The 15,627-nt window shown below is 35.8% G+C and overlaps 1 protein-coding gene across 1 annotated transcript in view; it reads right to left on the bottom strand.

The window, feature by feature from the left end:
• Positions 1 to 5,592: 5,592 nt before the first annotated feature.
• The window catches only part of LOC121254964, a 28,720-nt gene continuing 18,685 nt past the window's right edge, over positions 5,593 to 15,627 (bottom strand). The window contains exons 8-12 of the mRNA XM_041155217.1: positions 11,599 to 11,656; positions 11,311 to 11,435; positions 10,291 to 10,374; positions 10,145 to 10,215; positions 5,593 to 6,023 (exon numbers count right to left, since the gene is read on the bottom strand). Coding sequence (XP_041011151.1) covers positions 5,897 to 6,023; positions 10,145 to 10,215; positions 10,291 to 10,374; positions 11,311 to 11,435; positions 11,599 to 11,656 — 465 coding nt within the window. The 3' untranslated portion in view covers positions 5,593 to 5,896. The remainder of the gene's footprint in view (positions 6,024 to 10,144; positions 10,216 to 10,290; positions 10,375 to 11,310; positions 11,436 to 11,598; positions 11,657 to 15,627) is intronic.

Here is a 15,627-nt window from a genome sequence, read left to right as displayed (position 1 = left end):
TATCAAAATTAATACATATTATAATACTAAATAAATATAGATTATACCAATACTAATAGTAATACCAATAGTGAATACTATATTATAGTGATATTAATATGAACATATTAAGTTAACTATACAATTATACATATATTATACTATAACTCTTATAATATATTAATATATGCCAATACTATATATTATACTATTATAGTGTTACTACTACATATAGTGATTTAGTTATAGTGATTAGTATAACTATATCACCGATAGTATTAGTATACTAATACTAATAGTATTGGTATTACTATATCATTATAGTTAATATTATCATATAGTGATATAGTATTAGTATAACTAATACTATAATACTATAGTGATTTATATAGTAATTTATATAAAGACTTAAAGTGGATTACTAATAGTATTAGTATTAGGCCATAAAATGTAATTAGTATATTATATATATTTTATATTTAAAACATATGAGCAAATTTTATGTTATAAATTATAATATAACATTATTTTATATATAACTATAATTTATATATTATATATAATAATAATTAATTAAAAATATATAAATATGCGAACCGATCTGGTCCTGTCCTATAAAACATAAAATCGAGACCGGACCGAACTGGTCCAGAACCAAATTGAACCAACGATCCAAACCAGGTCGGGCCCATTTTTCGATTCTCCAGTTTATTTTTACAGCCCTAGCCACCTATGCAAAACCCTCCGAGTCGACGAAACACCGGTGAGCCCCCAAGATCTTTAAAACGAAGTTAGTTAGGCACCCCAAAAAAGGTCCTCACCGACCTCAATTCTGCAAAAGAGACAATCGAGGACCAATGGTAACTCTCGAGAAATCGGGAACTACCCTAGACTTCGGGAGGATCCAGAACCCTTGGGACAAGGGATGAAAACAGTATGGTCCAATCTGGGGGGGCATGGACCAAAAATCTCGGTCCACCATTTTTCCAAACTGATCACCCATAGGGATCGGACCAAACCGTTAACTATCGGTCCAAGCCAGTTTTAAATGGGGGCCCAATCATACAAAAACCCCATCACCCCATCAGTATACAAAAAAGTCCAAAATATATATTTTCAGCCCATTAGTAAAATAAATAAATAAAGAATAAGAAGCCCACAATGTTTATAATTTTGAATAATACAACTATTTAACTTTATTTGCACATTTTGTACTTAAAAATAGCCTAAAAAGGTTGAAAGAATTATAAAAAATATCCATATCCATCCATTCTCCATAATAAAGTTTAAAAATTTTTAAAAAAATAGGTAAAATCAAATTGAGAAATGCAATATCATACAAACTCCAAATAAAAGAAATAAATAGAATATATATCTTTGCATATAATATTATGAATCTTGGGATATAATATTATGAAGTTATGATTTATCATGTGTCATGTGTCATATGATACATTGGTTAATTGATAGCATGTTAGTAATGATATATTTAACATTTTATATTGTCAATAGTGATAGGTTAGATAAAAATTACATAACTCACTTATACAACTACTATATAAAATAATATATGTAATATATTAAAAAATGTTTAAAAATATATATTTATACTTCGGTCGGTCTAGCTGGGGTGACAAAACCCCACCCCGGGATCGGACCGACTCCCAAAATCTCCATACAACTAGGACCGAAATTGACCATTAAACATTTTGGTTCAGACCAAAAAATTTTCACCCCTACCTAAGACCCTGGAAAACCCCTCTGGACAAAACGAACGCGAAGCCTGAGATGAGAAATGGAGGCGCCATCAAAGATAGAAAGAGGAAAGGTTAGGGATTATCAAAGGATGAAGGAAATTGGAGAAATGAAGGGCTAAGAACTCTTGAAGACAATAGCAGGGATGAGAAGATTGCGATGGAAGGGAGAAGGAGGAGTATGGGATGCGAGTTTAAATAGAGGACTAAGCCGACAGGAACAAATCCCATGCTTTCTGCTGCACGAGAGAGCGTGAGATTGAGCTTCCAAACGCAATCCCAGACGTGGGGAAGTGAACCGGTATGCACAACGAGCAACTGACCTGTTGAGCGTTATGAACTATTAAAGCATCGCAGGATAAAAAAAAAAAAAAATTTGAGAAGAGAAAATTCCCACCGCGCACGTGCGGTACGAATTTGTGGGGTAATTGAAAAGGATATTGTCGGTTCCCACTAGACTAGGCCTGGACCAAGTTTAGGAAGCCCAACAACAAGGATGTAACTAACCCACCGAGCAATAAAGGAGAAAGAGGGCCCAAAGCCCATGAGGGAAAAAAGATGGGCATGGAAGATGGGACAACGCCTACTCTAACACAACCTAGTCCGGATGACTTGCAAAGACGCCACACCATATTAAATGTGCAAATATGGAGCACAGACAGGAGAATCTGATGGGAGGTATTGTTCTTGGCAGAATGCCTAGGTAGTGGCCACACTCACCCACCTGCCATAGGGGACATGACTCGGGAGAACCACGCTGCATTAAACGTGACGACGTGGTACTTTGTACGGGAGATGAATGTCCCTAGCACAAGAAACAGGTCTCACCTTGATAAGAAGTATAAAAGCTCAACCCCATGTTATAAATCGATTCTCAAGTACTCTTACATACAAAAGTTCTCTCTAAGGATAAGAAAACTGACTTACGTATCGGAGGTGTCTCACCACCTCCCGAGCCCTTATATTTCTTGTGTTGCAAGAGTATCGAGCCCCGTGTATGTGAAACACGTTGTTAACAAGACCCATGAAGGACACTGAGTTCTTCATGATTTCCTTTGGCCTCACAAATGCACCATCCTCTTTCCAAAGGTTTATTATTGACATTTTCAAATTCCCTTTGGAGAATTATTTTGGCATATTTGATGATATTTTGATATGTAGTCGCAACGTCAGATATCATCCTACGCATTTTACAACAATACCAATTATTTGTTAAGGCTTCTAAATGCAATTTTGCTTGCCAAGGAAATTGATTAGCTAGGGCATATAATTCTGAATTTGGATATAAAAGCCAAGCCTGTCAAGATATCTTCCATATTTTTTGCCTTTTCCTAATAAAATCAAGTCTCTCATAGGGTTTTTAGGCATAACTTGTCGCTACCAAAATTTATCAAATAGAACGACAGTATGTATATAAGCATCTTTGACTACCCTATTGAGAAAAGATGCTTTTAAAGGTGAGGTACAGGCACTTGCAGCTTTCACCAAGCTTAAAAGATGCAATTGCCATGCTACAAGTCTTAACCCTACTTTATTTTTATCAATCTCTTACTATTGAATCATGCAAATTGGAATAGAGTTGGGGTAAATTACTGTTTAGGTCCCTGTGTTTTGAACTTTTTTGAAAGAGCATTTCTATGCATCAGCCTACAGCCGCAGCATACCTCACAATAATTTTTTTTTTTTTATTGCAGCACATGAGGTGTGCTGCTCATGTGCTGCGGCTATGGGCTGATGCAAATATATTTTCTTTTTGAAATCTGTACCTATAGTCTAAAAAATTTTAAATAAATCTTTCCACTAGGTTATTGACGGAAAAAGCTGAAGTTGCACCTAATCGCCAAGTCATAAAAACCAAAGGACGACACATGTCAAATGTATATACCATCGAAAAAATATTCAAAACTTGGTCAAAAATTTTATAAAGTTATTTTCTTAAAAATGATGGAATATTCAAAATTATTAGAGACATATAAAAACATATAGAGGTGTAAAAAAGAACCAGAAAACCGGTCCTAAACCGGTACGGTACCCATTTTCATATTTTAAAAACCAGCTTAAACTAAACAAGACCAGTATATATATTTATAATTTTTTATCTTATATTATATATATTATATGTTAAATTACTAATTAATAACATAAAATTATAATCTTATTATTCAAGTCTATTAGTTTTATAACATGAAATTAAAATAACATGTGATATAACATAAAATTAATCTTATAATTTTTAATATAATATTTGATATAACATATAAATTTTAATCTTATAATATAAAAGTTTAATCTCAAATATAAACATTAAGTTATTAATATAAACTTACTTTTGATATATATATATATATATATATATCAACTATAGAATACATTTTTTGCATAATAAATTATAATATATATTATTTTTTTAATTAAATTTTTACACATTTGATCATATACACTCATATAAACAGTTTAGAACTTATATAGACTATAGTTAAATTCAATACTATACTAGTATGTGTTAATTATTATAAAATAATATATTTATACTTTTTAAGGTCATGTTTCATACGTTTTTGGGCCAGACTCCCCGGTCTGGGAGGCCGGGGAGTCTCTGATGCCTAAGTTTGTAAATGTCTTTGGAAGCTTGTGAATAATGAGAGAGTCTATAAAGCTTCCTAGTACCTGGGGGTTGGATCGTGTCTGTCCTTGTGGGGCCATCGTCCTTTTCACTATTCTTTTTGTCAGGATACTTTAATGTGAAGTGGCTTCTACGACGGCATCATTAATGCGACATGTAGTTCGGGTCGTGGTACCATTAATATGGCATAGTTTCCTGAATTGCCTTATTCTGTAAGTTGTTTGAGTTGTTTGTCGATGTCCCCTTGTCAGAAGATCAAGGGTTCTCTACGCTTCCTATACTACCTGGTACAAGTTTCCACGGGCAGGAGGCTGTTAAGTGGCGTCAGGCCTGTTTATCCCATCAACCATCATTATTTATCTCCTTCCGATTTCCATAGTGAATCAATCCAATATCAGTTCTTAAAATTTCAAAAACAGTATATACTGATTTGATTTTAAAAAATGTACAAAATCGGACCTATTACACGCCTAAAAACATATAGAAATAAACAAAGAATATTTATAAGTTTTTTAAGACAAATTAAAAAATTCTTAGAATTATTTTTTAAAATTGATCATTCTAATAAGTACTAGGAAAAAAAAAAGCATAATTGAAAATTTTGAAAAAACTTTAAATCTCATAAAAATAAAAATCGTAAGCATAGTTTTGAAGAAAAAATAAACATAGTTAAAATGTTAAAAAAATAAAAAATAAAATAAAATTAGCCACCCACGGTGGGTGGCTGGCTTTTTTTTAAAAAAATATTATTAAAATTTGTAATTTTCATTATTGTTATTATTGTTTTAAATGAATTTATATCTTTAAGTTATGTATTTAAAGAGAATTAACGTTATTTTTTATTTTTATGTGCTATTTTTATTGATAAAAAAATGGTTACCCCGAGTGGGTTGCTAGCTTTTTTAAACTAATTTTATTTTTATCATTGTTATTAATATTTTAAATGAATTTTTAACTTATTTTAAAGAAAGTTAATGTTATTCTCTATTTTTTATGTGCTTTAATTTTTTTTATTTTACTGATATCTTAAAATTATATAACTCTTTCTTTAGTATTTAAATATTAGTTTGTGTTTTTGGAAGTTTTAATGTTTTTTTTTCTTAAATTTTATTGTGTTTTTATTTTCTATTCTATTTTCGAAATTTATGTTTTTAAACATCTAAGATTTATATATTTTAATTCTTAAAATATTGTTTTCTCTAGTTTTAAATATTCAACAAACATCGAAGAGAATACGGGTAACACATTCTTTACCAAAAATATACTTGGAAAAATCAATTTTCATATTCATTTTCAGCACTAATCGTCAAAAGTCCTTTCTTTTTTTCAATTTACAAGCCTTTTTTTTTTTGCAGGTGTAAGGAACTCTAGCATCCAAAGCATACAGACTACCTCTTCTCTGGCTACATAAACTAGCATCAATTACAATAACTAGAAGAACTCATATTGTATCTTTTCTTATAGGAGCCGACCAAGGTGAGATATTTTAAATTATGAACTATGGAGGTCTGAGTATATACCAAGATGCAATCTAATTTTATCAGCTGCTGTTCTGAATGGGCTGAGATGGACATCTGCCATCAATCACTTGAGTATTCAAGATCTTCCTAAGAGAACGATACTGAAGACGGACATTCTCCCCAGTTCCAAGAATCTTAAGCATGTACCTGAAAAAAATAATAGTGCAAATCTTGTGATTATACAGCACCACAATTGTGAGTACTGAAATGGCATGCAAAATTTAATTCTTCCAACACTAAGCTCAAATAGTCCCATCTTCCAATACTTGCTCAGATGCTCAAATCACAACCCAAAGGCTCCCAGAGCCCATAAAATAGAGGTAGGGAACCGCAACATCTTATATGCATTTCAAAGCATGCATGCATATAGACGTACATACATACATACATAAACACCCGGTATAGCACATGTTACTTCCATGAAAGCCTAAAAGAGCAAAATAAGTAAAGTTGCTCGGTCCCCTTCCCAACATCAAGACAGTTGCCTATGAAATTGATCCTTTAGCTTAGGCAGGCTTCTAAATACATACAAACGAAAGAAAAAGCAAATGCCTTTGACGTACTTTTTTGATAAGTAAATGCCTTTGACGTACTTCATTACCGGGGTTAAAAACAGGTAGTACAGCGACCTACCTTTGTTTTGGACAAACAAATAAATTTAGCTATATAGGATGTTTGACAATGCCCAGATCAAACCAATATACATCTCAGATAAATTTTGGTAAGAATACATGGATAGAAGAACATATATTACTATAACTTGGCCGATCAAAAAGTTCTCAGAACGGTGGTTAAATTCATTAGTTTAATAATTTTTTAAAGAAAAAAGTCCCCTAGACATTATGGAAAAAATTGAAGGCAACAGCTCCATTTATTGCACTAGTGCTTCCACGAAGTTGAAATTTACCTTAAACTGAAGGTTACCAAGTGGCTTCCCATCTTCAAAAACAGTATCAAAGCAAATTCAATTATTATCATGTTAACTGCTAAAACTCATACTACTGGAACTTTGTGAAACCCTTGTGACAAAAAATTGTTCAGATTCTACCCTTGTTGAAAACACTAGGTTCATTAATTATTCTGAACTTCATTTAATTAATTTGAAACAAATAAGTTCACCCTTGAAACAGCAGCACCAACTTTCTATAATCTTCACATTAGTTTGTCTTTTGGTGGCCCTAGATTCTGCATTGGTAACTATATCTGTATGTATGTAAATGGCTCTGCCGTACTACTTTGTTTTGGCTGTTTCAGGCCAGAAAGTAATCTCTCGAAGTTTGAAATGGTTCCTGTGGGTACTGTGAATAATGTTCAGGGCTTGGCAAATATCTTGGGACTGTAAGGTTGCTTCGCTGCCCTTGAAATACCTTGGCCTTCCGTTGGGGGCTGCCTTCAAGGCAAAATCTATTTGGGATGCGTGTTGGAAAACATTGAAAGAAGATTGGCTGGTTGGAAATGAGTATATTTGTCCAAGGTGGTAGATTTTTTAAGGGTGGTAGAGATTAACTCTCATAAAGAGCACGTTTTCTAACCTCCCTACTTATTTTCTATCCTTATATACCAGACTGAAGCCTATTTTTCTCTCCGTACACAATATCTCGTTACGTAAACTCACGTCAACAATGGTGGTTGTGGGCTCTTGACGGTGGGTTTTCTGGAGCATCTTTGGAAGGAAAATGCCTCCCATGAGAAGTTTAGCTATTGAATCGAAGGTGTTTGAGGTACAAGTAGATGGGCGTGATGTGCTTATCACTGAAAGAGGTTGGAAAGGAGTGCAAAACCTGAGATTGGGTTTGGACACTGCAAGATGGGTTTCAAGAGCACTGGAGAAATGTCTAAGTGTGGGAGCAAGGGGTATTACACTGCTCATCGGGAATGGAACAGATGGTTCATCGCGCAGCGTTGCTCCAACTCCCATGGCAATTACTTGGCTCTGGTGGGGGAGGGCGCCGAAGTTTCATCTTCATCCCTGGGGACTGGGATGGAATGGGGTGGAGTGATCGCTCGTAAATATGTAAGTGATTGGGGAAGTTGGTGCACCAAGGAGTGTAGGGGTTCGTATGGAGTGAGTTTATGGAAGTATATTAGGAAAGGTTGGGGTTGTTTTAAGGTTGGTGATGGTTCAAAACTTAGATTCTGGTTTGATGTTTGGTGTGGAGATATTGAATTGTTTAGAGCCTATCCGGTTGTCTTCAGATTGGCAATTAATCAGCAAGCTTCAGTTTCAGAGTTGAAGTAGAGGAGGTTACTGATTTTTTCAGATTGTTGTACTCAGTGGAAACTAGAAGACACAGCCGGGATCAACTTTGCTGGAGACAAACAGCCTCTAAAAAGTTTACAGCTTGATTATATTACAAGGTGTTGATCAATCAGCAACATATTTGCTTTCCTTGGAAGAGGATTTGGAAGGCTCATGTTCCATCAAGGGTGGCTTTCTTTGTATGGACAGCAGCAATAGGGAATATTCAGACAATAGATAACTTGAGAAAGCGTGGAATGATTGTTTTGGATTGGTGCTTTAAGTGCAGGAAAGAAGCAGAATCAATGAATCATTTACTCCTACATTGTGAGGTGGCTAAAGTGTTGTGGGATGGAGTGTTTGGAAGAGTTGGACTGAGTTGGGTTATGCCAAAAGCAGTGGTCGATCTACTAGCAAGCAGGACCAGCCTTCATACTTGCTCCCAAGTGGCAGCCACATGGAAGATGATTCCTTTGTGTATTATGTGGTGCATTTGGTTGGAAAGAAATGAGAGGTGTTTTAATGATAGGGAGCAATATAGATGAATTCTGGAAATTTTTTATAAGTACTTTGCTTAGCTGGTTTTCTGCTATTGTACTCAATGGAGGGGCAGTCAATGAGTTTTTGTCTTCGCTTTTTTAGTATTAGAATGTAACTAGGTGTTTCTTTTGTATATACTTCATGTGTGCATGGGATTCACCTATTACATTATGATGAATAAAATTTTTAACTTATCAAAGAAATTTTCTAATTTTCGTTACCTGCAAGTGTGGCCTCTCGTATTGAGAAACTTTCTTTGGGGAGGGTATAGGGGAGGAAACTAAGGCATAATTTGAGGGTCTTCAACAAAGCACTTTTGGGGAAATGGTTGTGGAGATATCAAAGGGAAGGGGAGAGTTTGTCGAGAGTAGTTATAGATTCTAAATATGGGAGTATCTGGAGGGCTGGTGTTCTAAGGAAGTTAGGGGGGCATATGGCGTGGGGTTGTGGAAAAATATTCGAGCTGGATGGGGAAGATTCTCCAAGTTTTTCAGTTTCACAATTGGAAGATGGTATTTATTTTTGGCATGATGTCTGGTGCGGTGAAAGGGCTCTAAAGCAGGTATTTCCCATGCTTTACCAAATTTCTATTGACAAGAAGGCTGTTGTGGCTGATCTATTGGCGTTTCCTGATGGAGCTGTCCATTGGAACGTTAGTTTTTCGAGAGCAGCTCAAGACTGGGAATCAGATATGTTTGCTGTTTTCTTTGACTCATATGCTATGTCAATTGACATTGAGGTGGAGGATAAGATGATTTGGAACCTTGGAGGAAATAAAAAGTTCTTAGTGGGCTCCTTCTATAAGGCTCTTATGGGATTGTCTAATGATCCTTGTTTTCCTTGGAAGGCTATTTGGAAATCCAAATTCCAATGTACGTCCTAATATTGCTTTCTTTATATAGACTGCATCTCTAGGCAGGTTTCTCACCTTAGATAACTCGAGGAAACGTGGTATTATCATTTTAGATTGGTGTTGTATGTGCAAGAAAGACAGGGGAAGCAGTGGATCATCTTTTGTTACATTGTGAAGTGGCCCGGAGTTTATGGAATGAGATCCTTAATCGGACCAGGGTGGCATGGGTTATGCCTGGAAGAGTGAAGGATCCTGAAGAGCTGGACAGGTATAAGGGGAAATGCCCATATTGCTACTGTGTGGAGAATGGTCCCTCATTGCATTATGTGGTGTTTGTTGATGGAGAGAAACAAGAAGTGCTTTGAAGACATTGAGCGTTCTTTGGAGAAGCTGAAGCAATTTTTTACACTGCTTTACTCTCCTGGGCTTCGGTCATTATTTGTAATGTGGATTATCTCCATGATTTGCTTGTATCTCTCACTAGTGCTTAGTTGTAATTAGGCTTGTTCAATGTATACTCCTAGTGTATTTGGGCTATGCCTTTATTACCAATAAAATTTTACTCTTATAAAAAAAAATGTATGTAAATGCAAAAAGTGCCATACAAGTGTACGAAGTTAGGTCATGCCAACTCACCAACCATTGAGACACTGGGATGTGATGATCGCTTCCTTGCCAACAAATTTTTCTGGTGTCCTCCTGTTTCCCTGCACAATTCAGCATTGGCTTAAAATTTCTATCAAGGAGAATCTGTCGTGGGCAATAGATAGCAGAAAACTCACCTTAATTATCACCTTCTCATTTACTGAAAATGGATATTGCACCCCGCGATGTAGCCCATCATCAGCAGTAACATCTCCATTTTCCTAAAGAGATACATGTGGATAATGTCCTCAAATTTATTCATTAAAAAGTAAAATCTGATAATATTGAGCAGTGGGGTTCGTCTTGAAAGACGCTGCATATTGCTAGACATTGCTTGTATGGCAACTTTCATTATATACTTCCTGTGTACTTGGTTTGCACGTTTGCACCTTTCTTGAATTTCAATAAAATCTTATAAAAATATGCCATATGAGTTTGTAAAAAATACACTTCTCAACATCATATAATTAAATCATAACATGAGCCAAAGCCATAATCATATATTTGAGATTTACAACGGAGATGTTTTACCTTTTCAACAAGCAGTTTAGCAATGATATGAAAAACATTTTGCCCTTTAGACCCCACAAAACACATTAGGTAGAAAAAATATCAGAAAAGAAGTTACTGCTGTCATTCCATGATATTGAAGGAAACCAACCGGGTCCAACTCAAACCATAAATAGATATTGAAAGTCATAGAAACTGTACTATTCATCATACAAATAATTTATCAAAGTAACATGGAACTCTATTCCCGGTACAAATCAGCATTCTGAGAAACCTCATTTCCAAATTTTCAGAGATACCACTTAAAACTTTAAATAAATCAATTTGCAATGAATCATTGTCAAAATCCTTCCTAGAAAAGATGCATATAAACAATATTTAATGTTCCAATATACTTCCAGAATAGCTTATTTGAATTGGTGAGTTATGTTTTGAACCCACAATGTCGCTTTTCAACCCCCTCATCCCTCATTCTTACGAGGGAAGTGCATTCGAACTAGTGCTGATTTGCTTAAGCATCGAAAATGTTTGTGGAGAATCACATGAACATTTAAGCTTTTTCACAACTGTTACACCTATCCATGTTGCTCCCAATACAACATTTGATCAAAAGTAACAGAAATATCAAGCACTCATTTGAAGCATACCCTGTTTGGTCTTCTCACTGAATCCGTTTGGTCACCCATTTCTTTCCGACGCTTCCGTAGAGCAGCATTATGGAATAGTCTTCGATCATCCTCATTCTTCACTGCTGCAGCTGCTGCTCTAAGAGCTGGGAAGGAAATGATTCCACCATGATTAAAAAAATGCTCAGAAGGGTAATTAGAATGTAACATGACTACCATTATAGGTCAGACAAAAAAAATAGAGTAGAGTGAGGGAGAGATCAAATAAAATATATTCATTTTGAAAAGGAAAGGGAAAGTGGAATATACCAAGATTAGGGACTAAAGACCCAGAATCAATTTCTGCACTGCAAAGGGTACATCTTGACTGCAAAGGGAACAATAAGAGTAGTTATGTCTAGTTTTTCCCCTCTGAAGTAATAAAGTAATAAATATTCATAGGAACATGATGAAGAGAACATGACTAGAATTTAGATCTCATAATGATACATCGTGAAGCAGATCTTAGTTTCGGCTTTCCTTTAATAATAAAAGACTTAACAATATATACATATATGGCTGGTAAATTTTATATGCAAATGTATGAGCAATAGTTCATTAAGGGCTAGTTTGGGTAGTGGAGTTCATTATTTTATTATTACTTTTCACCTATTTTTCACTACTATTCATTACTATTCACTACTATTCAATATTCTATCATTACTTTTTCATTACTATTCACAGAGTATCTAAGATCACCTCACTACCCAAACGCAACCAAAGCTCGAAAGGGGGAACAGAGTCACAGGAACAAGGGAAAGACCATGACAAAAGGAAAAGTAGGAACAAGGAAAGAAAAACAATACCCAAATTTTGGCATACACATGTACGTGTGTGTGTGTGTCAGTGAGTGCCTACACTAGAAACTAACTGGAAGGCACCACCCGATTGAACAAATCAGATGCTACAGAATCAGATAAACAACGAGATATTATATTGTCCAGCTAATTAATGATATTACTGATATTCATTCACTCAGACGTAATTCATGGTAAATGTAAGTGAATGGCAAGCATACCACACTGTTTCCACTATCTAGTGTGAAGAAGAATAGCAAATATATCAAATAATTAAAAGGTTGGTCGTCTTGCAGGCATGAATTCTAGTTCAGTAATGCACATCATACAAGATATGTTCGCAGCGGATACTACAGTTGAATACCACTATTGGAATGAGCTTTGTGCTATTCTTGAATTTAGGTTCAAGAGTAGGAGCCTCAAGGCATTATTGTTATTGTTTACGCTTTAAGTGACACACAGCTGGAACTAATTTGTTTCGAGATCCGATACGTCAGCCGATCAGAATAAAAAAATAACTGCCTAGTGGTGACATTCCAGGAAAAATCAGACCACAAGGTGAATCTACAGAAGTGAACTAACTAGCTTAGAGCAATTTCCTTAAGATAAAGTATGATCACAGCAGAAAAAAGGACTCTTTGCGCAAGCATTTTGATTTTTCCTCCACTAGGTCAGATTAGACCTAAAATGCTCTTAAGGCAGTATAGGGTGATAAAATGGAACACAACACACCAAAGTTAAAGGGTTCCATCAGAAAGCAAGCCATCAACAGCCTAGAGACGTATCTAGACCAAATGGATGAAACCAAGGGCAACTGATGTATTACATGAAAAGGAGCCTTGGTCATCCTAGAAAGATTTGTTGACGCTATGACCAAGAAGGAAGACCTACCAAACAAAGTTGAAGAGATGCAGGAACTCAGTAAGGACTCGGTTCTAGAAGCTTTGAAAAAAAAAATCAAGCAAAGGAATGACATCATTAATTAATCCATAACATGGCTTAGGAAGACCTGGAAACCATGGTGACAAATATTTGCATATTTCTGTTCCCTTTCAAGTTCACAAGTTTTCCCACATTCCTGCACCAATGTAGATATTACTAGATGATTTCCTTTTATCTCATAATTTGTCATATAAATAGATATATATATATATATATATATTTTAATAAGTTAAAAATTTTATTCATCATAATGTAATAGGTGAAGCCCATATATATAGGAAGTACACAAAAGAAACACCTAGTTACATTCTAATACTAAAAAAGCGAAGACAAGAACTCATTTACAGCCCCTCCCTTAAGTACAATAGCAGAAAACCAGCTAAGCAAAGTAATTATAAAAAACTTCCAGAATTCATCTACATTGCGTTCCCTATCATTAAAACACCTCTCATTTCTTTCCAACCAAATGCACCACATAATACACAAACAAATCATCTTCCATGCGGCTGCCACTTGGGAACAAGTATGAAGGCTGGTCCAGCTTGCTAGTAGGTCGACCACTGTTTTTGGCATAGCCCAACTCAGTCCAACTCTTCCAAACACTCCATCCCACAACACTTTAGCCATCTCACAATGTAGGAGTAGATGATTTACTGATTCCGCTTCTTTCCTGCACATAAAGTACCAATCCAAAACAATCATTCAACGCTTCCCCAAGTTATCTATTGTCTGAATATTCCCTATTGTTGCTGTCCATACAAAGAAAGCCACCCGTGACGGAACATGAGCCTTCCAAATCCTCTTCCAAGGAAAGCAAATATGGTGCTGATTGATCAACACCTTATTGTATGACCGAACCGTAAACTTTTTAGAGGCTGTTTGTCTCCAGCAAAGTTGATCCCTGCTCTGTCTTCTAGTTTCCACTGAGTACAACAATCTGAAAAAATCAGTAACTTCCTCTACTTCCCAATCCTGGACAGATCTGGAGAAACTTACATCCCAAAGCACCACTCCATTGGAATAACCCATCAACTTTGAAACTGAAGCTTGCTGATTAATCACCAATCTGAAGACAACCGGATAGGCTCTAAACAATTCAATATCTCCACACCAAACATCAAACTAGAATCTAAGTCATGAACCATCACCAACCATAAAGTAGGGGTGTCAAATCGTGTTAACTGGTCGTGTTCATATCGTGTCAAGACATGTATATTATACTATATGGGTCAACCCAAATACAAACCGTTAAATTTATTGTGTCAAAATCTCAAACCCTAACACAACCTATTAACATAACGGGTGACACAACACGACCTGCTTTGACCCGTTAGTGAATACTACGAAATAGTTTAACACGACACGACCCAACCCGTTTATATAAATGGGTTGAACAGACCCAAAATTACCTCGTTTGACCTAATTAAGTTTAACATAATTTTATATAAATATTAAAATCACAATATCTATAAAAAAAATATTAAACTAACTACAAGTCCAAAATTACAATCCAAACAATAAAAATATCGAAATTAAAATTCTAACAATTTTAATTTTAGGTATAAGAGTATATTTGTAACTTTAACTTTCTTAATGGGTCAACCCATTAAGTATTCGTGTCTTAACGGGTCAACCCGTTTTGACCCGAACCCGTTAAGACTAAATCTAAACCCGCTATTGTCGTGTCGTGTTCATGTTGGGTTAACGGGTCATGTCACATATTGCCACCCCTACCATAAAGTTGACTTGTTTCAAGAAGCAACCTCAACCTTTCCTAATATACTTCCATAAACTCACTCCATATGGGCCCCTACACTCATTGGTGCATCAACCTCCCCAATCACTTCCATATTTTCGAGCAATCACCCCCCCCCCTACAAGGCTTCCTCTTCCCCATGATATCTACATAACCACTTACCCAACAACACTTTATTAAAACTATACAAGCTATGAACACCCAATCCTCCATTTACAATCGGGCAACAAACTTTTTTCCAGCTCACTAAGGGAGTCTTAGACTCCTCTCCGAAACCACCCCACAAAAAAGCTCTATACAACTTTTCAATACAATTAGCCACTCCAACTGGTAAAGGGAATAAAGAAAGGAAATAAGTTGAGATATTAGAGAGGGTATTCTTTATAAAAGTGATTCTACAATGGAGGTAACGGGCCTTTGATGGTGGTTTTTATTTCTAGTCATTGGAAATGCATTCTACGAAACGTGTAGTAATTGAGTCTTAAGTTGTTTGAGGTGAGAAGGGATGGACGTTATGTGTTCTTGAGTGAGAAAGGATGGAAAGTGGTAAAAAACATGTGAGTGGGGTTGGAGACAGCCAGATGGTTTTCCAGAGCCCTGGAAGGGAGCTTGAAGGCAGCGGGCAGGGGGTTTAACTCGCGCGGCACTACTCCAATTCTAGAAGGGCTTACATGGCTTAGGTGGAGTACGGTGGTGGGGGGCGTTGGAGATTCCTCTTTATTCCAGAAGATAGGAATGGAGTGGGTTGGAGGAATTTAATGGTGGCACTGCAAGAAGTTGGCAGAAATGGTGACCCTGAAAGGT

The sequence above is a fragment of the Juglans microcarpa x Juglans regia genome, chromosome 3D, assembly GCF_004785595.1.
Source record: "Juglans microcarpa x Juglans regia isolate MS1-56 chromosome 3D, Jm3101_v1.0, whole genome shotgun sequence".
In the NCBI taxonomy this organism is placed as follows: Eukaryota; Viridiplantae; Streptophyta; class Magnoliopsida; order Fagales; family Juglandaceae; genus Juglans; species Juglans microcarpa x Juglans regia.
The sequence above is the reverse complement of the archived record's forward strand: the minus strand, read 5'-3'. Positions and strand labels throughout refer to the sequence as shown.